Raw genomic sequence first — 23,806 nt, forward strand, 5'->3', positions numbered from 1 at the left:
TAAAACCCTCCAGCTAAAGCTGGCCATCCTCCCATATGGGCATTTGGGGTCTGCAGTGCTACAGCAATTCCTGCAAGTTCCCTGTTCGTGGCTTCCAGATTACGGCAGTGACTGGTTGCTGGCTGCTGACCGCCCCTTGAGGAGCTGGGAGCATCTTGCTGGAGGGAAGATTTCTCTCCTGGCATCCTACCAGATCTGCCTCACTGCAGTTTTCTTTTTTTCCCCTGTGACTGGACCACTACATGTTCTTTGGGAAGATGATAGCTTTGGAGTCTCAGATGACAACAGATGTGTGCGCCATCTCTCTTGCTCTTTCCCCTTCATTTATTTTACTCTGGTTTTTTTTGTCCTCAGCTCTCCTAAATCTGTCCTTTGGGGATTGTTTTGAAGGTACATTGTAAGCAGTAAAGAGACATCTTTGAGAGTGCTTACCCTGAAGTTAAAGCACGGTATAGTAACAGCAAGGATGCTTTGTATGGCAGTATGGGAAGGGATGTTTTAGTGGCAAAGGTCTAAGATTTATGGAGTCCTTTGTTTAAGTGTGCACTTTGCAACAGATTCTTTGTATGAGGTACGGGCAGTTGTGTCAGCTCAGCCCCTTGGAAGTCTGCGCTGTTGCTCCATTCAGCTTTGGACTGCCTCAGGCTTCCTGTATATTATGCAAAAAAAATGCCTGCGTTTGCCTGGCAAGAGTGAAGTGCTTGGGAAAGTAGGAGGCTTCAAGGGTTCAGCCTGGTGCATCCTCCTGATAAGACAGGGAAGAAGAGGGAGAGAACCTCTGAAATGGTCAGTAGTTCCCACGTGGAGGAATTGGGCACCTAACTGCAATTAAGGATCCTGCCTCCCTCGGTCCATAATCTCTTCTGTAAACAAGCTTACACGGGACAGAGAGGAGGGAAGTAGAGAAGTGACACCGCTGCCTGGGAGAGGGCGTTCAGAAACCGTTGATGGGATGTGGCCATATTCTGCAGTAGCAGAAGCTCTCCTATGAGCAGAGAGGTAGAAATGTTTGTACTTGCATTAACTACACGTGCATGAGACTTGGACTCCACCACAGATACACCCAAAGACTGTTGTATCTGAAAAGTGTTTCTTTGCTCCTTATTTACTGAGGACTTCTCACCTCCAGCTTTGGTGCAGGCTCCCAGCAGGTTGACTACATTCAGATGATGTCCTATATGGATGAGGATCTTCAGTTCAGACATTAAAGCCTTGCATTCATTTGTAGTTGCACATTCTGCTTAAGATAAACAGGAAAAAAATCATCTTTACACAACAGGATATTTTTAACAGGACACAGCAAGATCCTGTTTACACTTGGAAACAAAACCCACCCAGGTTGCTTGCAGTATCTTTTCTTTTCAGACTCTTAAACAGATAATAATTCATCCGTTTCATTGTCTGTTGACCTTTATGAAGTGGAATAACAGTTTATCTTTTGGATGACTCTTCCCTTTTCTAGCATGGGTTATGGAGGGTTATTGTCCTGTAGGAAAACCCTCCCCCCAAATCAGATACCAGGGAGCCTTGGCAAGGACTGGATTTTGCAAGCTTAGCAAAGGAACAACCAACCACTCCAGGCAGCAACAGCGCACAGAAGGATGTGGTCCTCCATCTAGAACGGTGATGTGCAATTTAGCAGTACTTCTTTACAGTACCTCAGAATATATTTTTCCATAGTACTGAGCAACTCCCCACTGCAGGTGATGGAGGAATCCAACACACCTGTAAACTAGGTCCCAAAATGTACCGGAGAATGGTGTACAGCATTACTAAAGCTCAGCCCTGGGAGATCTCATCGACCCAAGAAATACACTTTCCAGCAAAGCAGAGGGGGCTGTATTTGTGTGTGAACCATGAGCCGACACCTGATGAAGCCCTGGCTAGCCAGTTATACTGTCGTTTCATTCTCTTTTGCTGCCAAAGCTAAGGAAGGCACACTCAGACCAGAATGTTGTTCAGATGCCGGCTTGTTCCCTCTGCCTTCTTTCCAAAACTTTCAGGAGGTATTTTAACGAAAGAGGCTGTTTCCTGTTTCCTCTGATTTTGCCTTTGCATCATGTAAAATTTAAAGATGAAGAAACAGTTACATAACACATAATTTGGTGTGACAAATGTAACCTCTTTATCTGTTTGTAGGATTCTCCATAAACAAATCTTTCACCAAATTGTGTCACAAAGAAGGAGCTATTCCAAGCCCAAGATTTCTTCAATGTTTGTAGATGGGTGTGTACATGGGTGGTATAACTCCTGATTTACTGTGGCGCGAGCTGGAACATGCCTGGCAAAATCTAAACAGAACAGCCTCAGAAGTGCTTTAGATAATCTTGCACATTAACTTTTCGCCTTCAGCCTGCCGGCCGACTTCATGGACATGGCAGATAATGCTAGAATTACAGAAATGCAGACATCTCCAGAGCCTTTTTTCCCCCCTGAATGGATTCTCACACCAGAGAATCTGCTTTATTCAGGAAAGTGATTAATTATGGGCATGTTAGTTGGGGAGGGACAGGTTAGAGCAAGAGGCTGCTGCCTCCACTGGGGGAGGAAGGTGTAAAATGGTGGAGCAACTGTCAAATAGTTTGCTGAATGTGTGCAGGCAGGGTACAGCTGACATGAGGATCAGTTGGGAAGCACAGTGTGGAAGTGAATGAGAACCCAGAGCTACCCAGGGCAGTAGGTTTTGGATGGCAGAGGGTGTCTGGATCAGGGGCTTCTAGGAGATTTCAGGGATCTGGAGATGGGCATGGAACAGAAGAAACAACAGCAGGAGAGAAGATGATCTGAAGATCTACTGACTAATGCAGAGAAGGGAGACCAGATTTGGAGGAGGTTCAGACAGGTGATAACTGAGGTTTTTGAAATTTCAGAGAGGTGGGAAGTAGGGGAGCATCAGGAGAGGCAGCTAGCAACAGAAGCCAAATACCGTGATAGAAGTTCCTGAATCATGGCATTGCAGGGGTTAATACTGTCATGCAGCAGCAATGCAGAGCAATGTGGGCTATGAAAAGCCATCCAGTGAGCATCAACTGTACCTTTGAAAAAATCCTAAGTGAACAGTTAAAAACCTCCAAGCCAAGCAGTCAATGTAGTGGCTGCTGCATTTATTCATAAGCTGTCTGCAGAGGCTTTGTATGTAAATATAGTATGAAAGAAGAGTCTCCAAGTTCCCCCCTTCCTCCCCCCTGAACGGTGAAAGCTTTCCTTAATTTCAGTAATTGCAAGCAAGTTGTCTCTAATTCACTCCCTTGGCATTGCTTTTTTTTTCAACCCCTTGAACTGTTCTACATCTGGAAGGGCTGTGATCGAAGGCTTAGATCCAATTTCAGACCATCTAATGTAATTACATTCTGTAATCTGTTTCCCTCCTAAGCCCACAGACCTGGAAGCTGCTGTTTTCCTGCTCTAGGAATACAGGACTTAATCAGCAGCACAGCGTGAAGCCCGCTTGTGATTTCCTACATGTTAACATCCACTGTATAATGACTAATTGCTCCCATATGACAAACCCACTCCCTTCTGAACACAATGAACTTGGGACTGGTTCGGAGCTGAGAACTGGAAACCTCATTGCCCGCAGGTTCCCTGAGGAGTCTTGTGAGAATCTCAGAGGGATATGTACCTTTCAGCATTTTTACGGCAACTGTTTTGCAGGTTGAAGATTTATCAATGCCAAAAGCAGACGCCTCCACCACCTTCCCAAAAGCACCATGACCCAGTGTTTTACCTAGAGAAGCAAGAGTCAAGAATGAGCCAAAGGGGACTTACGACAGTCTGCATCAGATAAGAGGGAAACGTGCATTCTCAGCTATGCAAGAAATACAAGACTCCGGTGCCCAGGCACGATGTAGACGTAGACCGATAGTCAACAGAAGCCTGTATCGCATATTTGCAGTGTATGGATATAAACGGTATGATTTATATCCATATGACTTTAATGCAATACAGTATGTGATAGGACAGAGTAGAATAAATAAATCTGCATTCAGCTGAAGGCAAGACTGAATACATATATATGGCTTAAGGGTAAAAACATTACATAGAGTTGTCCTGAAGCTGAGGAAAGTCAGAGTTTGGGTTTAACATAGAATCGTGGAACCCTGCTCTCTCATGAATCACAGTCATGGAGGTAGCCAGCTAAGCCACTCAGGCAGTCAGAACCCTTGAACACTTCAGTTATTGATGTTTATTTGACATAAAAGCTATACTAAGCAGAATTTAAGATGATAATATGTCTTTATTTTCCCTTTCATTTGAATTTGCATGCATGTGTTACCTCGGGTGCTCTGCGGGCTCTGACCCACAATGCAGCAGAGTGCACTGGGCATCATGGTCTGGCTTTTTCATTCTGACCCTGTATCCCACCATCATCTCATTTGTTGTTATCTTTGTCTGTCTTCCTCCTTCTTCCATGTTTTCTAGCTAAAGCACCAAGAGCACACACAAATGCAGACACATTCCCTACACTCGTCATCACACACAGATGTTACTGTTTCTCTGTACAAACACAACCTGCTTTTTACATTTTCTTGCTCCACCATCTAGCGAGATGAGCTGTTGAATGAAATTTGGTTCATTTTTTCATGATAGCTCTTTACAGCTCAAAGCCAAGTTTAAATAATTGATAAGGAATTGGTTATTTGATGGATTTCTTCAAAATAAAATTCACTGAAAGACTGTCACCTTTCAGACTGACTTCTCTTTCCCTTTTCTTCTATGGGTGTGAAACCCTGCTTTTGGCAGGGATGGGACCTGGAGGCACTTTTTTTCCCTGTGAAGAGTTTGGCTTCACTTCTCCAGGAGAGAAAAAGCGGTGGTAGCTATTTTCAGAGAGACAACATCTTGGCTTTTCTTACCAAATCCGCTCTTTCACCCCCCATTAAGGATGATCCTGAATTCTGTGACTCACTGCCAATTCTCCCCTAGGACGGTAGCACACTGGCACTAAATTATAGGCTGCTTCTTGGGTGATACAACAGATCTGCTGAAATTGAGGAGCGTTACAAATCATCGTTCTTTACAGTAACGATACCCAAGCCACTCACCCAGCCGCAGTCTGTCTCTTGGGAACTCCCATTTACTGCTGTCGTAGGGAAGACGGTCACACTGCTCGTCAAGAGGCATTTCCTCAGGATCCATTATAATTGACAGGTATCCTGTTTTAATATCTGTGGCATCAGGCTAAAAACAGGGTGTGGAGAAATTATTCATGGTATTTACCCTGCAAGTCTAATGGAAGAGCTGTCGTCTACAAGACCGAGTGCTGGCTGGGGAGTTCCCTGAATTCCAGACTTAGCTCTGAAATTATTCTGAACCATGTACGCATCACTTCAGCTTCCTCCCTCTCTTCTTTTTATATCTGGGAAATAAATGTTTATGTATGCCTGTCACTCATGGGTGTTGGGAAGAGTCACTGATTAATGTTGGCAAACACTCCAAGGACACAAAATCTATCGCTGCCTTCTACCTGTATCTGTCGAAGGAAATCAGTGCTTTTCTGTGGGAACTCCACGAGTCGCACTTCCTGGTACGCTATGGAGCATCTTGGCATTTTTGTAGTGGTTTTGTTTTGCAGGCTCGATTCTCCAAAGTTATCCGCTTCATGGTTGTGGCTTATTACAATTTAAAATTGAAAGCTGGTGAGAACGGCTGCTTCTAATGCTGCTCAGTGAGAAACTGTGATTTGGTGCGTCCCGTGAGCAGGCTTGCTTGGGTGTAAAAGTGTAACAGGAAATTCACTGTGTCCACAACTCCCTTAAACTGAGGTCAAGGAGGAAAACATTAGTTTAATCACTGTATTTGCAATAGGAGGGGAAATTTTTCTCAAGTATTGGGGATCAGCATTGGAACTGTACTTTGGTGAGGTTCAGAGCAGAGAGCTGTGGTTGCCTTTCTGTTTGCTGTTTGTTTTAGGAAAACCAGACCTAAATTCCTTGGAACTTTACTGAAATTTAACTTCTTTGAGTTTCAAAAGGGAGATGAAAAAATAGCAAGGCTTGGAGACAAAATAAGCTCTGTGGTTTGAGCTCATTTCTAGAGCAAACATCCTGGGATCTTTCTTAAAACAGGGCCCCCTTTAATACCTATGTTTCAGAGAAATCTTATCGGAATGTGCTGAAATCAAGCCCTCGTTTTAGGGGATTTAGGATTTTTTTCAGTTTCCTAATCCTGCAAGGCAGTTTGACTCAAAAAGAGGGAGGAGCCGGATTCTATGGTACCATGGAAGTGGGTAGAAATCTCGCAAGTGCAAGCGATCTCTTGAGAAGTCAAAGGACTATCAGCAGAAACCTTGGATTCAAATTCTATAGGAACATTTTGCACAGTTGATCTACCATCTGTCCCAAACATTCAGCCCTAAACTCTGACGTTACACATAAACTGGGCCCAGTCCCAGACCCTTTGCGCGATATGAAGCTCTCTTACTTTTCTCAGTTTCCGAATGAACAGCGTCAGAAGAAGCCAGAAGAGGGTAGCGGCTAGACCAGTGCAGACCAAAATGATAACTTCGATGTTGGATTTCTCTTCAGAACCTGTAGGTTAAATGTACAGCCAAATTCTAAATGTAGCCAAAGTCCGTGGCTGAACAACAGTTCTCAGCAGTCCAACACAACACACGCATTTCGCCTTAGCTTGGAACTCACCTTGTATTTTAATGAAGGCCGATGTGCTGTCTTGGCCCATGTCATTGGATGCCTTGCATTCATAGAGCCCTTCATCATCCTTTTTCACCCGCTCAATGACCAGGGTATTATTTTCCATGGAGATTCCTGTTGTAAGGGATTTCAGTTAATATTATCACAATAACCTACCTGCCTACAAATACTTCCAGGAGACGGAGAACTGAAAGTCAGCTCTCATCCATGCAGGCCGGGTACGCACCGTTGTTAGGATATTTTACTTTTCATTTTAATACCGTGCTGTTCACTGTGGTCTGGCAACAACATTTCCCTGACTTTTTTTTTCTCCTCAATACCTGTGTAAATTGCTTTGGGATCAATTAACCAACAGCAAATGTGGCTGTTAATTTATTATGAGCAGGCAGAGCCAGAGAAAACTTCTGTGGAACTTAGTGAAGTGATGGAAAGATAAGTTTTCTGATAGCAGTGAGATACACTGGGAAAAAAAGGGAACTCAGTGAAATTATTGGAGAAAGCCGATGTCTTGGAGGCTGTGGGAAATAATGGCAGTTCTAACGTGGCGCATGGAAATCAGGTTATGTGCATCCCTGGAAAAATCACTGTGTGGAGCAATCCTGGATTCACAGGTGGCTGGGGCTAGAGGTGGAGTGGGAACAGGGAGGTTGCCTGCATAAGACCTACGTGAGGCTTTTCTACATTTAATTTTCTTGATTAATTTTCCACATTTAATTTTTCCTGATTTGTGGCACAAAACTGAGAGCTCATCTGTTTCACTAAGGATATGTTTGGGGCAGAAATAGTGAAACGGAGCCAGGCTTTGAATCTAAAAGGGAAGGATATTTTGAGTTTCTGGGTGTTCTGCCTATGAATCCTGCTGTTGTTAACAAGAGTACTGCGCATAACTTCCCATGCACTGTGCTGAAATATTTACCCTGAGGTGTTTTTTCCAAATATTTTATTTATGTTTCCATTGGTTGGATGAGTTACGTGCTTGTCCCTCTAGAATTATTTATAAAATTTCAGTAGCTATAAAGAGTTCCTGTCAGAACAGTCTGATGTGAATTATGGATGATCCTAGATTTCCTACCTAGTCCAAGATGCAAAATTAAAGTTGCAGGACCAGCTACTGACGTGGGATTCTCCATGATTTATAGGAGATCTCAGGACAGAGAGCTGAGAAGGCATTGCAGGCTCAGGTAAGGGAGCCCATGCTCCTGCCCATGGCAGCACTGTACCTGTGCTGCTCCGTGCCTGTTGAGCTGAGAGCACGTTCTCATTACTCTGCTGTGGGAGACAAAGAAAGGATGTGTAATATGTGGCTGCCCACAGTTTGCTGCAATATATTCTGATCAGGCCTCAGGGATATCTGACGGTTCAGGCTTGTGTTTTCAGACCCACCTGACAAGCATGTACACCCTGTGATTCTGTGATTCTCTGAGTTTTGTTCACAGACTGTGGTCTCGCGCAAGCAGACTGAGCAGCGGCACGCAGTACTCCTTGATTTACTAATGCTATGCTAACGCATGCAGACTATCTGGCTGACTCTGCAGGCACGAACGCTGCCACATGCGGAAGGCAAGCTGCATGAGCAGGCATTGGGTTGCAACCGGTCGGCAGCTTTGGCCTCAAGGTCCAAGCTGGAGACTGCTGCAGAGGTCTGATATGTTTGGAGTTGTGCGTGTGTTTTCTGAGGTTGTTTATACCATCCTGACTCAGCCGTGCCTGCAGTAGCCGTGGCGTTGTAGGTCCCATGTTTGTGGCGAACCTGCGAGCCCGTTACCCTGTGTTACGTACAATAGTGCAGCGTGCCTGGGGAGCAAGTCCACTCACCCGATGCTGCTGAAATGGGGTAGCCGTTCTTCCTCCACGCAATCTGAGGTGCTGGCGTTCCACCGACTTTGCACTCCAGAATGATCTTGCCGCTGATGTTAACCTCCAGATCCGTGAGGTTTTGTATCACATATGGTGCTGCCTTTGCTGCAGTCACAGAGGGAAACAGTACACAGTAAGGTTTCAGAAGGCACCTCCCGCAGCTCTGCCATCGTCTCTCCTTTGGCCACTTGCATGGCCTCTCTGGGCTGGAATTGGCCAGGATTTGTTTGATGAGTGGTAGCAAAAATCCCCCCAAAGGTTATGGGAGGAGTGGGTGAGTTCATTTGGCTTATTTTCAAACTGACTAAGCTTAGATTTGGCTTCAGCTCGAACCTCCTTGAGATTCTCGTCCTTTGAAGCAAACAGGACAGTGAGTGAGTGGGTAGAGCAAATGCAGAGTGAATGCAAAAAAAAAAGAGTAGGAGGCAGAGAGGAAACAGTTCTAAGGATTTTGTGTCCTCCGTCATGACTGCGATGATCTACTTACTACAAAGCATGTTAACCTCCCCTTTATGTTCCTTTATAAAAGGTTCAGGAAAGCAGTGAATAAAATCACAAGCATGGCATAAAAAATACATAAAACCTGCAATAAGGACAGAGCTGATGGGTGTGAGTACATTTAAAAGACCTTGTTCGTACAGGAGAAGGAGGGCTGCTTTGGAGGGGCATGTTCCCCAGAAGAATTGCCTCTCTGACAAGTAACAGACCCCAGTAATTCTCAGAAGAATGTAGTCAAGGTTCCAGTTCTCCCATGGATGTATTCCCAGTTTAGCTGTGTTTTTCCCATAGCCATCATGTGTAGGTGGCTGTGTAGGTGGAAATTTGACTAAATGAATAAAAATATCTGCCAGGGGAGAGAAAAGTGAATTGCCTGAATGCAGAGAAAGCCCAGTGCCTCCATGTCAGATGATGCTGACAGGTGGCTCCAGTACCGGCTGTGGGGACAAGCCAAACCGCTAGAACTCTGTAATACCAGGGTGAGATTCTTTCCCTTCCTCTGCACTTCAGGAAGAGGCAGGTGCTCATGCCATTTCTTAAAATAAATCACCTCCCACTCAGGTATGAGAGCTGTGCTAGCCACAGCTGTGGCGTGGGTGAGCATTTTCTCCTTGTCGTGTGTGTGCCTGCGTGGAGGGGGAAGGGACTGTGAGAGCTGTTGGCTGCACGGGGTACGAGGCTGCATGGGAAATGTGCTCCTTCACTTAAACAAGGATGAAGCCAGCACTGCACGGCCTCGTTTTTACCTAAGTGAGAAGTGCTTATGGCAGCGTAGCTGTCCTTTCAGTGTCTCATTAGCCATTAATGTAAGTGGAGAAACCAATTTGAAAATCACTGTCTAATTCGGCTTCTGAAGGGCTCTCTTCTGCACCCTGGCTTGCTGCTGTTTATTGCAGTTCTACTCCATTTCTGTGCTTTGGGGTTTGCTTCACCATTGGAAGACAGCTAATGAATTCACCCGTTCCAGCAGCACTTTTTGTTCTGAGAAGGCTTAGAGCCGATCACTCACTTTCTTCACTATGAAGCAGAAGAAACGTCATTAATTTTCAGTGAGTTTCTATGGAAGAAATGTCCTGCCCTCTATACTCACACAGCCAAAGAAACAGGGATTCAGGATCTGTAGTGTTATTCTTGTTATGAAAATAAAAGAGTTGGGGGCTTGGGTATAAGTAAGAAAATACTGTTATTGCAACAAAGTGCATCCCACTTACCCAGAATAAATAGTACATGTCACTTGATTATACACTTGACCAGTGACATTTGTGATTACATCTGCTGGGTCCAAATCTGTTTAGGTATCTATATCATCCTGGCAGCTGTGGATGGGTGGAGTCTTCCTCCAAAGTCATACAGATCTGGGGTGACAGTCCCCAAATGATAGACTTGTGCTGTTAGTAGCATGGTGGGTGATGCCTTTTCTCCTCAGTCAACACTATATCTGCACCCAGCACGGAGTTAGGAGATAAAATGCAGCTAAAATCACCTTTATGAGTAAGGCAAATGTTTTATACAAAGCCAGCAGTGGCTGGATGAGTAATACATATGGCTAGGTGTCAATCCACATACAGTAATGTGAAAAAAAAACCCCAAACCAGAGCACAAAATCTATATGAGGACAGTCCCTAAGAAATGCCGGGCACGTTCTGCTTTGAAAGGGAGCAGCAGATGCACAGCATTTCTGCTCCTGCGGCAGAACGCTAGCACGTCCCGCTGCCATTTTCCTGCGGCAGGACCTACCTCTGACGAGGAGCTGAGTGTGCTGTTCTAGCGTGTCAGTGCTGTTGTGCTGGTTCTGGGCTCTGCACTTGTAGAGGCCGCTTTGTTCCTTCGTGACATTAGTAATGACCAGCGTCAAAGAAATGGAATAGTTGTCAGTTTTCTTGATCACTGAGTCACTGCGAGCCACCTCTGAGGAGGGGTAATACCAGGCCAGGTGACTGTAGATGTACTTGGAGGCCCGGCAGGTCAGCCGGACGTCATTCCCCACGATGGTTGTGACTTGTGGGTCTGTTTGCAACCCAAACGGCACATCTAGGAGGAAGAGAAAACATGTTGATACTTAAATCACAACTGAGATGATCTTTGGCTGCCTGGTTTCAATGTGATGGTCAAATTTCAAAGACCGGCCGTAACGGAATGAGCAATTATTTTAACGAGACGCGCATTTGCCTGGGCAAACAGGCACTGGTGCTTGGGAATTAGGTAAGTGAATGTTCCCCTCATGTCCCAGTGCTGACCTGTGGTAGTCTGGCCCTCAGTATTCTAATCATTACATTTTCAAGTAATGAATGGAAAGTTTATAAATAGAAGTACTTAATGGACTAAGAGAGTTTAATCAAGAGAGATTTCTATCCAGGTAGACAAATGTGTTCAGGAGCTCTTCTCTTTCTGTCTGCAATCAGTGCTTGAAAGTATAATTGCATAAGAATAGAGAGACCTATTCCCATTTCTCAGAAGTAACAGTCTTTCTTCGCCACTGAACAATCTTCCCAATTCTCTCTTATTTCAACTATGCCAACGTTTATTTTCATCACATGTGCCTTGGTGGATATTTACTCAATCACTGAATGGATTAACTGATCTAATGATGTATAAGTCACTAAGGCCTTTATAGTTAGGAAAGAAATACATTGAGGCATGAGCCCCATCTGTCCACAAAAGAGTAAGCTGTTTTTTACTGCATTTTTAGTAAATTTTCACCCCAGAAAAAAATATCAGTTTTTCTGAAGTGGTGAACTAAATCCATCTGAAGACAAGAAAAAATATTTCTGAGTAGAATGCCAGAGTCTGGCCTACAGACACATTCCTATTACTGCATTAGCCATGAGAGACCGGCAATCAAATTGTGTCTGAAAGATATCCTTTTCCCTTTTTATTCTGTTAGTTTCAGAGATGTATCCACCCAGCAGACTTGAGTGAAAGTGTATTGATATCCACAGTGGCCTGCAATTATTCTTTTGTCGGTTAGTCAGGATTTTCAAGCAGCTCAGAGTTATGAGAATCCCTTATAAATTTTACCAGGTGTAGAATGGGGATGGGACACTTTGGGAGGACTTGTTCTGGATTACCTTCTGAACACGAACAGGGTTCGCAATCAACCTGATAGATTGTTGCTTCAGTACCAAGCTGTTAGTAAGATGCTTTCTCAAGCTAGAATGAAATGGATGGTACTTTGAGAAGGACAGAAGTTGAAGGGGAGCAAGTACGCGCTGCCCTTGCAATCTGACAAATTCCGCATGGGAGCTGGAATTTGGCCAGGGGCTCACACTACAAACTTTTGCAAAAAGTTCTGCCAAAGCTAGAGTTGAGCATAAATAGCGAGGCTGTTGAAATAACCAATCTGCCTTATAATAAACCATACATTATATAAAATACAGAGCCCTGAAGGAGCTTTCAGACATGATTAAAAGTCTCTCTTCTTCACAAGTCATCTGGAATAGAACCAATAAGCTTTGCCTCATGGTTTTTAAAGACTGGCACCAGAAATGTTTTACAAAGGATCCAAAAAGAAAAGAGACCCCTCAGGCACAGCTGTGGAAATTGTTATATTTTTCTTCTTTCCTTTTAATGAAATTTCGGTTTACTTTATGCAGAGTTTTGTCAGGCTCAGTTGCTCTCTTTCTTACTTAGTGGTAGCCGTACATTCAAAGTGACTTGTGTAATACATCCATTCTTCACCTCTGATGTCCTGTGGTTCCAAAATGTCAAGATGATACTTATCAAAAAGGGGGAAAAGTCTGAGGCTGGCAGAACTTCTCTAAGCAGGAGAAGTTATGGTCCAGTGAAAACACTGGGATATGGCATGAGCAGCATCTCAGCATGACTGCTGAATCTGTCAAACCAAAATCTGTCAAACCAAAACCAAAGTGCCCTCTTCACTTGCCGTTTTCTTAGTTTCTCTTCTAAGCACTTGCTATTTGCTCCAGCAAGAGTTATAGTACTAAGGTAGATGGATCTTTGGTTAGACTCAGTTCTTTAGTAAGCTCAACGGTCTGGGAGACCTCCTGAGATCCCCTCCACCCTGAATTATCCTATGATCCTAAGTGCTGGGTCTCAGTGAAAGTATAACCAGGTAAAGCGATGAGGTGGGAGTTTGGTCACATTACCTGGGGTAAAACACAGCGAACCCCTGCCAATCTGCAGGGCAAGCTAAGCCTTGGCCTTAGGCGGTTAGGCTGGCGGCCCCATTTGCCCTTGCTTCTGCCTCTCGGGAAGCCTTTTCTTCAGGAGAATTTCTTCTTACAACTTGCAGCCCCGTTTGTTTTGCAGGGGGAGTTGCACCGAATGGCTGTGGGAGAGAACCCACCCCGGGGGAAATACTGCGTCTCTTGGGATAAGGCGCTGGTTTGGGTATGGCAGTGACAGCGGGAGCTGGGGCGCCCAGGGATCTCCGACATTTTGGTGCAAATCCCCAGTGAATTTGATGTGTTAATTTCCAAGCCCTAAATTGTGAAGGATGCTCGATAGTTTCGCCTTGCTGCTGAACTTCACCAGTGAAGGGTTTTTTTCTACCAACTTAACATTCTGGGAACAGCAGGCTGGGTTGTTTTTCTTATCGTTTCTTCTACTGACATTTTTTATTTAGCATTTTGAATATTTTTAGCTGGAACCTGTGCTATTCTCTTCCATCTTGTTAGTCTTTCAAGAAGGTCTTTCAGCTCCAATAGAATATTCATTGATTTTCATTACAGTGGAAGGAAGAAGAGAGGAAAAAAAAGCCTCTCTTGCTCTCCTCTCTCTTTTCTCCTCCCACCTGGATTATCTGGGGAGTAACTGCAGCTTTGAGAGCACATTATAAGTCAGTTCATCTCTTAGACTACTTTGCTTACACAATCTTGAACCTGAGCAGTGATTAACTTCTTCTCTCTGAACAGATACAGTGTTTTATAAGACTCCTAATAAGTTGGCTAGAAGAATGCACCATGGGGCCTTTTCTCTTTTATCAGCAGTCACCAAACATTTGTCTTTCATATTGTATTACAGTGTAGTAGCCGCAAATTTCACTCTCGACTGTGCGGGATCCCATGGCAAAATAGGGAAATAAGCTGTTGGGGGAAGGTAAAAAGTCAGCATAAATCAAAAGAAAGTCTGGCTCCATTTGTATTTACAAGGAATTAATTGGTTTTAATTTCCTGTGCTTTGCACAATAATCTGTGTAATTCAAAACTTCTGCTCGTTCCCGAATTCCATCCCTGTGCCTGTCAGGGTGGGGGGGTTGCCATCAGGCATACGCACGTAGGGAGAGTGAGAAAAAGAAAGGGTGAGCCCTACCATCTGACACAGCGCAGAGCTTTTCATAAATCCCGTAAACATGTCAGGAATAAGCAAGCTGAGAGTGGCAGGCAGAACAGCCCGGTTCAAACATCGTTCTAGTATCTGATAGCAGATTTTTATCTCATGTTTGAAATATAATATTTTCTTTCTGGTATAAATCTTTAACTCCAATTTTCTGAGTTGTTTTTGCAATCAGATAAGCCCTTGAAAAAACGCTTTTGTTATTATTTGTTATTCTTATCATAATTCATTTATTTTCCAAAAACCTTCAGAGGTTTTGTATGGGTAGGGTCCCATTTTGTTCTATGTAGTACAATCATACAAAGGCTAGAATTTGATTTACTGTGGACCTACAGTAATATGTAGTTGCCCTTTCCAAGGTGCAGACCAGAGATTAGAAGGTAAATGATACTTGTTCATGGCAGAGAATACCTGCAGGGGACATCAGGTCAGCTTTTCACTGCACTAGGAGGGTTGCGGTCTGCCTTTATTGTCCTTCGGTGCGTAACCGGCGGTGGGCAACGACGTGAGGCAGTTCTGAGCGTCTGGTGGCTCGCCCACATTGCCTCTGCCCGTGCCAAAAGAGTCGTCTGACTCAAATGGGAACGCTGGTGTCAAAACTGTGGTAGGCAAGATAGGCAGGAGGCAGATTTTGTCTCCACAAGAAACAGTAAAAAGGATTTACGCAAAACTAAAATGCTGGAATAAGAGTTAGGCCAGGGCATGGTGGATAACGCCGCTACTGCATTGCGATGGGAGTTCCTGCCGCCACGAACAGCTTTAGGAGAGCTTCAGGGGGACGCTGACAGGCAGGACGTCTGCAGAAGGAGCTCAGAGAGGCTTCAGGGCTGCCACTGAATTCTGAGTTTTCTCATTACGTTGGACCCCTTATATGGTTTGGTTTCAGCCTGATCTCCAAACCACGTTGACCCTTCACTGAAATCAATTCTCCTGGCAAAGAAATGGTTTAAAAATAGATACCAGTGCTATTTCTAGTGTCCGTGAGAATTTCTGTGGTGGCTCTGCAGTGGAAGAACAAAATGGCTGTTGACATTATTCCACTGGGATAATTAATTTTTCTGGAATGAATATGGTGGTGATGAAAACACCAGACTGAAGTAAGGCCCGTCCCCAGAAAGCAGGTGCTGCCCAGACAAACACCTGGTGAAGTTCCCCTGTAACACCCTGCCATGTCCTGACAAAGCATTTCAACCCTGACCTAGTGGAACAGGTTTTTGAGGGAAGAAGAGAATTCAACCTCTGTATCACCTTCAGATTTCTTACCAGGCAGAAGTTAATTAAGCTCAGTTCAGCCAAAATGTTTGAAAGCAGCTCAGGATCCACCAGCTTGTTTGTAAGTAGGAGATAATGGGAGATGAGGTCTTTAAGATCAGCAGATGGCTGAATTAACTGTGGAGTCCCAAAACTAGCAGCTGTTTTGCAGAGAAGAGAGCACTGGGAAGTGCTACGAACATTTGCTAGAGGTTGTCCTAGAGGCCCACACATTGTCTGTGTGCTCTCAGACTCTTAACTCAGCCTTTATCTCAGTTTTTAGGTTCAACCTGCATAAAATTAATCAGCCTAGCAATTGTAAAGCGGCCTGCTCAGAGCCTTATGCTTTTGGACTTCCCCTGTGTGGTACCTCACAAACTGTCCCTGAACGTCTCTCCAACTAGAGGTAGCTCCTGGTGAGAGTAACCTGGCAGTCGCGAAGCCTCCTCCGAGTGCATCGAGTAGAAGGCAGTGGGTTTTTTTCATCTGTGAGGCAGAGTTTCAGCAGCAGCTCTTACAGCAGCCTGGCCACGTGTTGGAGAATACGCATTACTCAGCAGAGGACCATCATGTAAGGAAACCCAGCAGGAGGCCATTCTGCTGCTATTTTATCACTGCAACATGACCCACTTCAGGATCAGGATGGCCACATTTAGAAAGATTTCATTTCTTTCTAATCTGTAAACACCACTATTTTTAAAAACATCACTTATAAAAGTCAGTCATGCTCACTTAGCATCTGCCTCTTCCCCAGAATGGCACAGACTCACAGTCTTTTTTCTTCACAGGCAAGAATATATCCGTCTTCCCAAGCCCTGCTTGCTTCCTGGTCTCTTTTGGTGGAAACATTTCCACCATGCTCACTGTCAGTAATTTTGTCCGGTGATTCATTTCCTTCATAATTAAAATTACATGATTAAAACATTTGTGTCTCAAAACTTTGCTAGTTTGATCTTATAATAAAAAATCTGAAATATTAGCTCACTCTGGGGGAAAAACCCTACATAAGTTTATTATTAAAATAAAACACAGTTGTGAAAGGTCTGTGGTTTGATCTAACCCTTTGGATCTGACCTTGTGCTAGTTGCTTATTTAGGCGCTGCAGCATCGGTTTTAGTCACCAAGTATTACAAAGTACTGTGAATAGCTTGGGAAAGTAGGCTCTGAGTAACCCATCCAAACATAATAGCTGGCAGAATTCAGAGCCGAAACAAACCCGCGTGAAGACTCAACACTTGGAAGTGGTGAAGTATAAAATTAATAGCTGGTCTTCAGCCTGCCTTGGACATCTTGACGATGTCTTATGTCTGAGCTGTATCCCCCAAAAGTGCACCTTGAAGGGCTTTCTCCGAAGTAAATAAGAGTTAGGGCTTTGGAAAATATCTTTTGGAAGCTTAAACCCTTTTCTCTCTCCATAAGGCATTGGGGTAGTATGAAGAAGCTGTAAATGGAAGTGAAATCTTTCTGCCATATGGCACAAGCTTCGTTATGGTTGGGTGACATTTGTCATATGAGCATGTCTGTGCCATAAGAATGGTAAGAATGTTTAGTGAGCCCTTGTTTGGTTAGCCCCATTTGAAATGTGCTGAGTTACTTCAGAGCAAGGGTGTCAAAGAGCACAGGATGCAAGAGAGGCAGAGGAGTGCAGAGCACTGCCACGAGCGAGCTTCGCCCTCAGAACTTGCTTCATGGGGAAGAAACCAGGTAGTGAGAATCAGACATTTACCTTCCAGGACACTTCTGCACATCTTGTTCTAAAAATTGTGATTTTGATGAAAATTCTACCAGCCAACATCCACTCATCCAGAAAGTGAGCACAGAAATGATTCAGTTTGTTCTCGTTAAGCACTTGAACAAGGCTGTCCCCGGACTCTTCTCTTTTTTTAAACTCCCATCTCTCCTAAACGCATTATGTAGGTCTTGATCTCACTACTAAAGAATTTCTATGTTGAAAGGTTAAGCAGATATTTGTTTGGATTTGTGTTCTTTGGAGAAATAACATGTCCACCTCCTCCCTCCTTAAAGGGCACTGGAAAGGCTAATTGCTCAGGCAGGGATCCAATGTCACAACAACTCCCAGCAATATCAGCCCTGAATTAGGTCTGAATATTGGCCTTGCTCACCTTTGCTATGTCTGCTGACTTAATTGGAGACCAACTGTTCTCCTGAGTCAGGGAGAGGCTTCAGGCCTTTGGAAGACAACAAAGGACTTAGCTTTTGCTAGAGGTTTCATGAGGACAGCGCTCAAATGTCGTGAGGGTTGCTTTAAGACTAGACTCAGGGCCTGCATCTGCAGCTCGAAAAGGTTAAGAGGGGCATCAGGTCTGATGCCGGACATGTCAAACTCAGCTGTGCACTGATGCAGGCCCCAACCTTGCACGTGGTGAAGAGCCTGGCGCTGTGTGATTGGGATTGCTCTGAAAACACAGCATGCAGGGATTCCCAGAAGTTTCAATGAGCACTCACCAGCCACACAAAACTTTAAGGTAAATCAGATCATCAGCATTTAGTTTTTGTGTAGGCGCTCTTGTGTTGTTTACCTGAGACGTAGAACTCAATGCTCCTCTCTTCTTCGCCGACCTTGTTTGAAGCCACACAGTAATAGATCCCTGATGCACTGCTGTTTTCCATGGTTAGCGTGCTCACAATCTGCCAAAGAGAAAAAGTAAAGGCTTTGAGTGTAGTGTAGCCTTAGCAGAGAGGCTTGAGAGTAGTGGATATGTTTTATGGTAGAAAAACAGTTAACAGAGGAGTTTCTAGTGATAAGCCTAACTTCAGAGTAAAGGCTTCCTCAGAGCCTTGCCTCACCAGAACTCGTGCGGTAAGGAAGCTCTGGAGAAGCTGCCTGTGCTAAGGCACTTGGCAAATGCAGAAAGAAAGGGAGGATCATGAAGAAGGAAGGAACACTTGTCCTGAGCTTTGCCTCATAGAAAAAGGAAGTGGTTCGGTTACTCACGGGACTGAACTCAAACACATCCTTAAGAACTTGTGTTCCTGAAACATCCTAAGCCCCTGCTTCTGTGCAGGACCTCCTTAATGAGGAGCCAGCCGTACGGCACTCCCCTGTCCCTGTCATCATGCAACATCACAAGCCTATGCAGGACTATCCACAGGTCATGGCTTTAATTATTTCTAGTACTTCCTTTGGGCTGCTAGCAAGAAAGCAGGGTCTAACCTACCAAGACAGAGAAGTTCTTGCAAGATTACTTTGCTTCCCCTGCAGCCATTCACCTGAGGAACTCTGAGCCCTCACATTTGGAACAAATATCACTTTCTTTGCTATCCTCTCTAAGGACTCTGAGAATCAAAACTTATAACACCCTCTGGCCCTTTGTCCTTATCTCCAGAGAGTGCTTTGAAGTGCACAAAAGCATCTCTGGACTTTCTTTTTAATATCCTAAACTAAACTCACACAAGGCATTCCTTTACTCCTCATAAAGCTGCACCACGGATGTGTCTATAGCTGTGTGGGATGTATTTTCAGAGAGTTATTTCAGATTTTCTGAGCTTTGGCACTTTAAATCCTGTAGGGAAATGAATTTCAAAGGTTTTGATCCCGTGTGCATTTTACTTTCTAATGGGGAACATTTTCAGCAGAATAATGGGTTAAGTGGGAAAGTATCTACTTTTCATGGGCACCAAGCACAGAACTTAACCAAGAATTAGGGACATAGCAAATTTAGGGGTGAAAACAGGAGACCAGTAAACCCAGCTCCCTCTGGTGTCCACCAAAGAAAGAGCTGTGCAGTTCTGATTTATTTATGATGTGAAAATAGCTCTAACTTGGTTATAAGATCACCCAGAGCAGTCTGCTCCTCCTCCTTTTTCTATTCCTGTAGCAGTGGGCCTAATGCCACAGGTTATTAACAAGCACGTTCAGACCGCTACCCCTGACTTCAAGCAGCAGACACTGCCTTTTGAGTTACTGCTGAATCAGGACCAAGATCTTGCTTCTCATGATTACTGGATCTTAGCATGTTATATTTGGGAATAGAAAAAGCCAATATAAATGTACGTGCTGAGGACAGAAGGGTATAGATTTGGTCAGCTATATAACAGCGATTAGCCTTGCTAAGTGACAGCTCTAGATGGGATGTCGAGGATAATACTGTAGAGCCAGTTAAAATCATAAAGGGGAATGTATTTATCCATTCTGGAATCTGTCCAAAGTGTTAGGGGTGACACTGCGACTCTTCTGAAAACCGATGCAATGCCGCAAGCTACATTTGGTGGCCCAGAGGCAAACGCACGCATACGCTCATGAACACACACAGATGCTACCGTCTCTACCTACATAGCTCAAGAAAAGTCTGACATGGTAGTAGGGGGAAAAAAAAGAGCAGATAGCTATACTGAGACTTCATCTCAGCTAATCTCACTTGTGTCTAGATGTGAAGGTGAAAAAGATGTTAAAAAGATGGTGGGAAACAATCTGGGGGCAAATTCTGCGGAGAAAATTACTGAGGAAAAGAGAGAAAGTCATTTTCTTGTTTGTATGCTCAAAACCACTGTTATGCACTTGGGGAGTATTTTGCTACACACCCGAGCACAAGAGATGACGCACTCTCCTGTCTTGTCTTAGAACCAGCACCTCCCAGAGTCCTCCAAAATGTGACTTTCAAACCAGCAGCATCCAGCAGAGAAATATATGTGATTTCAGAGCCAGAAATGAAGGATTTTTGAGTGATTTTCTTGTAATAAGACAAATCCCTTGAAATCATTATGTATCAGCTTTTCATTCTATAGCTGTGTGTTCCCGCGTAAATCCCTGAGCTTGGGAGTCCAATTATCTTTCCAGCATCTTAAATACGGTTTTCAGTTGCCAGACTAACCTAATCCTGGTTTAGTCCTCAACAGAGTGGTGCTTTGGAACACTAATGTGCTACACCAAAGGGCATCAAAATCCTCCTTCCCTCTATAAGACCACATAGTTTTGTCTTTTACCAGAAAGAACCTGAAAGAAACATTTAGGAAGCCAGCAGTGGTATCTGCTTTTTGAGGTATCTGTAGATTAAGGATATCCCATTGAAATCAGTTGAGGAGATCCCATTGAAAAGTAACCCCTATTAACCCAGACGTTCAACCCCGTAGTATTCACAATGCTGATGTTTTGGTAGTTGTTCGTCACCTCTTACTGTAGGCAACCCAAGTTGAACAAACTTGAAAATTTGAAATTTGTCTCTACTTGGTCACCGTGGCAGGTAGGGGCAAGGATTTTGTTCTTCGAAACGCCATCCCTATACTTTCAATGCAACCATTTCAAGGGAAGTCTGCAGAAAGAGGTTGAATGAGAAAATGGTTTGGACTTGATTAACAAAACATAGGAATCTTTTCTCATTGTTAAAAATGAAAACTGTTAGCAGACTTCTCGCAGCGGGGTGGCACAGTCCCAGCATTTGGGGACCTTTAGTACAGAGTGGAAAAAAATTGGAGGGGATAATCTACTTTATGTGCTTAGTCCATGCACCTGGCAAAGTATTTTCCATTCCTGGAATCAGAGCCAGGATAGAAAAGTCTGAGACATGTTGGCATTTGCCACATCTAGACTCATGAAATCACAGAAAGACCTCAGCTGCATGGGACTGCTGGTGGTCTCCTGTCCGAGCCCACATCAAAGCTGTTTCTCGTGCCTTCTACTCAGAAAACTCTGCTCCCAGCCAGAGCACAGCACCTTCTGCTAAGTCTAAATAATGACGCTGATGTGAAATCTGCAATTGCCTTGAAACATTGCGTCTCTTCAGAGAAATTACTATCCACGAACTACTTCCAGCCTGGAAGTTTGCACTTTTTAGTTTACCTTCCACTCCAAGTCCTAGTCAAGAGCAGTTCAGACTAAATGATGCGTTAACCCTTGCCAATGTACTCCAGCCACAAGTGGTAGCACAAACCGTGTGGCTGCTCAGTCCTTAGCTTCTGTGCAGACTGTGCTGGAACCAATGGTAATTAATAACAAATTATTGACACGTAATGTCTAGACATCTTCCTAGTGGGAGCAGGGCTGAGATCCTGGGAGTTCACTGCATACCAAACATCCTTCGGACCAGTTTTGGTTGTCTGGGTTGAATTTGGAAGTAAAGGGCTCCATTTCCTATTCCTTAACCTAAAGGCCACCCAGTACTGTGAGCCCAAAGAAGGGATTATTAGCTAATAAATAATTATTATAAAAGAATAAACTAAGTTTAAAACTCAGTAAGAAAAGAAGTAAAATGACTGATCTCTGAAGAACAGCTATGACAAGTAAATAGACATTGCTGCTGGGAAAACTCATAATGGAATAGCTCAATGAAGTCCATATGTCTTGCACTGTAATGTTCCCAAACTGATAAAAGCAAGCTATTTTAGAAGCAGCCAAATAACATTCCACAGCCAGCTACCATGAGTGTTTTAAGACATCTTGTAGTAAGGACAGAGCAGCAAGACCTTTTTTTAAGCTGGAGCCAGCATGAGTTAATATATCTTGTTATTCCTTGCTTTCTCTTTCCCTTGTCTAATCCCTCCCTCCAACAGCTTTAGTTAACAATTCTTCTCTCTTTCACTTCGTTAGCTATACGTGGGCGAGGATGAGGAGTAGAAAAAGTGGGTGGAAAACTTCTCAGCTGTCTAACTCTGGCAGGGCTGGGGTGGAGGTGGCTAGAGGGAGATGCAATTATAAGAACTTCACCAGAGACCCCGGAAGAAAATATTCAGCTAGCTCCCAATCCATCTACTTGAATGGCACAGAATAACACTTATTTTTATAGCCTGACAATTCTGATCCGTGATCTTAGTTCATTCATTCAAAACATGCTAAAGGATGGACTGAGGACAAGCGAGAAGCCTGTGACTTGACTGAGAACTTCTAGGGTTTGCTCTTCTCTCTGGCAGTGGGCGATTCTCTCCCTGTAAAACGAGAACAGTCGGTGCCTTCCTGACAGCATGGCAGAGCTGATGGCGGTACCGTGTGATCAGGAATGGAGCTGGACAGGGCAGGAAACTGGGGAAAACCAGAGGTTTGAGGTGCCTCGGGAGGAACTGGTATACATTTCTAGTACGGATGGACTGATCACTCTCTGGCCCCAGGGCAGGTGGGTAGGCGCTGGCTAGTCATGGGCAGTTACCACCCCATGCTTCTTCCTCGCACCCAGTGATTGCAGCTAATGAATTTAAGAGGGCAGGGAAGACGGGGCCATTCCTTACGTCCCTGCTGCTAGCCAGGCTCTCTCAAGAAGACCTGCCAAGGACAGTGTAGTATCGTACTGCACACGGACAGCAGTCCGTGTGCTCCTGTGCTTGGGTAGCTGAAAGACATGGGCTAGTCTCCCCGAGAGTGGATGCGTTGTTCAAAAACCCAGTTGCGTGACTGTTCACCTTCCCCTGCCGGAGCCCAACGTGACAAGGCTTGTGGGAGATCACAGACGGTCACCCACACAGGGTGACAGACTTAAACAGCCCTCCTGAGTTGCTCACATACTTTTCACCAAACACATCCCACTACTCCAATGTAGCCTTTTTGTTCCTTCAGGAGGTTTAAACCTGGCATTTTGGGGTCAATTTTCTCAAGTGGTTATGAGCTTCCCCAGCAAAAGAGATGTATTAGTTTCTTTGCAGAAACATGCACATGGCTAAGCCACTCTCTCATATATACATGAAAGGGAGAAAAGAGATGAAAGGAACCCCCCAATGAGGACTGAATTATGTATGGATCTTGCGTTCTTTTCTGCTATGTCCTGTTCTCCCAAGCTCAGACCAGTACATTCAGTTTACTAACAGGAAGGAAAATAAAATAGCAGCCTAGCTCCTTGCAACTTGAAGAGGAAATTCAGGCAATTTGTGCAATCACAGGTGTTTCACGTGGTGTTAAAAAGCAGGCTTTGGAGGTAGCTACACAGTAATTTAAATCATAAAATGAAAAGTTCTATATTGACTCAAAACCACCAGGAAAATTAAACTATCATGATGCAATTGCCTCAACCACTATTTGACCAAAGCTTCAGTGAGACACATCATAACATTAACGATAACCACATGCTTTTCTTTAGGAATGAGACTCAGCCTTCAGAAGACAGGAGGGGCTGAAATTCACTTCCCTGGCTGTGCAATGATAATAATGGAATAGTCATGTTGACGAAGATGACAAAAGGCCTCCATTTGACATGCCACTTTTGTCAAATAGATGTCTAAAGATCTCAATGTGAATGAAGATCACAACAAGCATCAGTGGTCTGCTGGAAAAATCCTTGCTTGCTGCCCTGCAGGCTAGTTTTTGAGCAGGA

At 44.2% G+C, this 23,806-nt stretch overlaps 2 protein-coding genes across 3 annotated transcripts in view; one reads left to right on the top strand and one right to left on the bottom strand.

Annotated features, from left to right (window-relative positions):
* LOC142063012 (uncharacterized) overlaps nucleotides 1–23,806 on the top strand; it is a 313,397-nt gene that overhangs the window by 137,389 nt on the left and 152,202 nt on the right. The window lies entirely within an intron of this gene.
* LOC142063009 (vascular endothelial growth factor receptor kdr-like) overlaps nucleotides 1–23,806 on the bottom strand; it is a 142,134-nt gene that overhangs the window by 33,663 nt on the left and 84,665 nt on the right. Inside the window, exons 12-19 of one of the 2 annotated variants that reach the window (XM_075106285.1) lie at nucleotides 18,095–18,203; nucleotides 10,746–11,039; nucleotides 8,469–8,615; nucleotides 6,642–6,767; nucleotides 6,424–6,530; nucleotides 5,046–5,181; nucleotides 3,623–3,727; nucleotides 1,124–1,237 (exon numbers count right to left, since the gene is read on the bottom strand). In XM_075106285.1, the coding sequence (XP_074962386.1) occupies nucleotides 1,124–1,237; nucleotides 3,623–3,727; nucleotides 5,046–5,181; nucleotides 6,424–6,530; nucleotides 6,642–6,767; nucleotides 8,469–8,615; nucleotides 10,746–11,039; nucleotides 18,095–18,203 (1,138 nt within the window). Of the gene's footprint in view, nucleotides 1–1,123; nucleotides 1,241–3,622; nucleotides 3,728–5,045; nucleotides 5,182–6,423; nucleotides 6,531–6,641; nucleotides 6,768–8,468; nucleotides 8,616–10,745; nucleotides 11,040–18,094; nucleotides 18,204–23,806 lie in introns of both variants that reach the window. The other variant, XM_075106284.1, reaches the window with a different exon arrangement.

The sequence above is a fragment of the Phalacrocorax aristotelis genome, chromosome 11 (assembly GCF_949628215.1).
Source record: "Phalacrocorax aristotelis chromosome 11, bGulAri2.1, whole genome shotgun sequence".
NCBI classification, from domain to species: domain Eukaryota; kingdom Metazoa; phylum Chordata; class Aves; order Suliformes; family Phalacrocoracidae; genus Phalacrocorax; species Phalacrocorax aristotelis.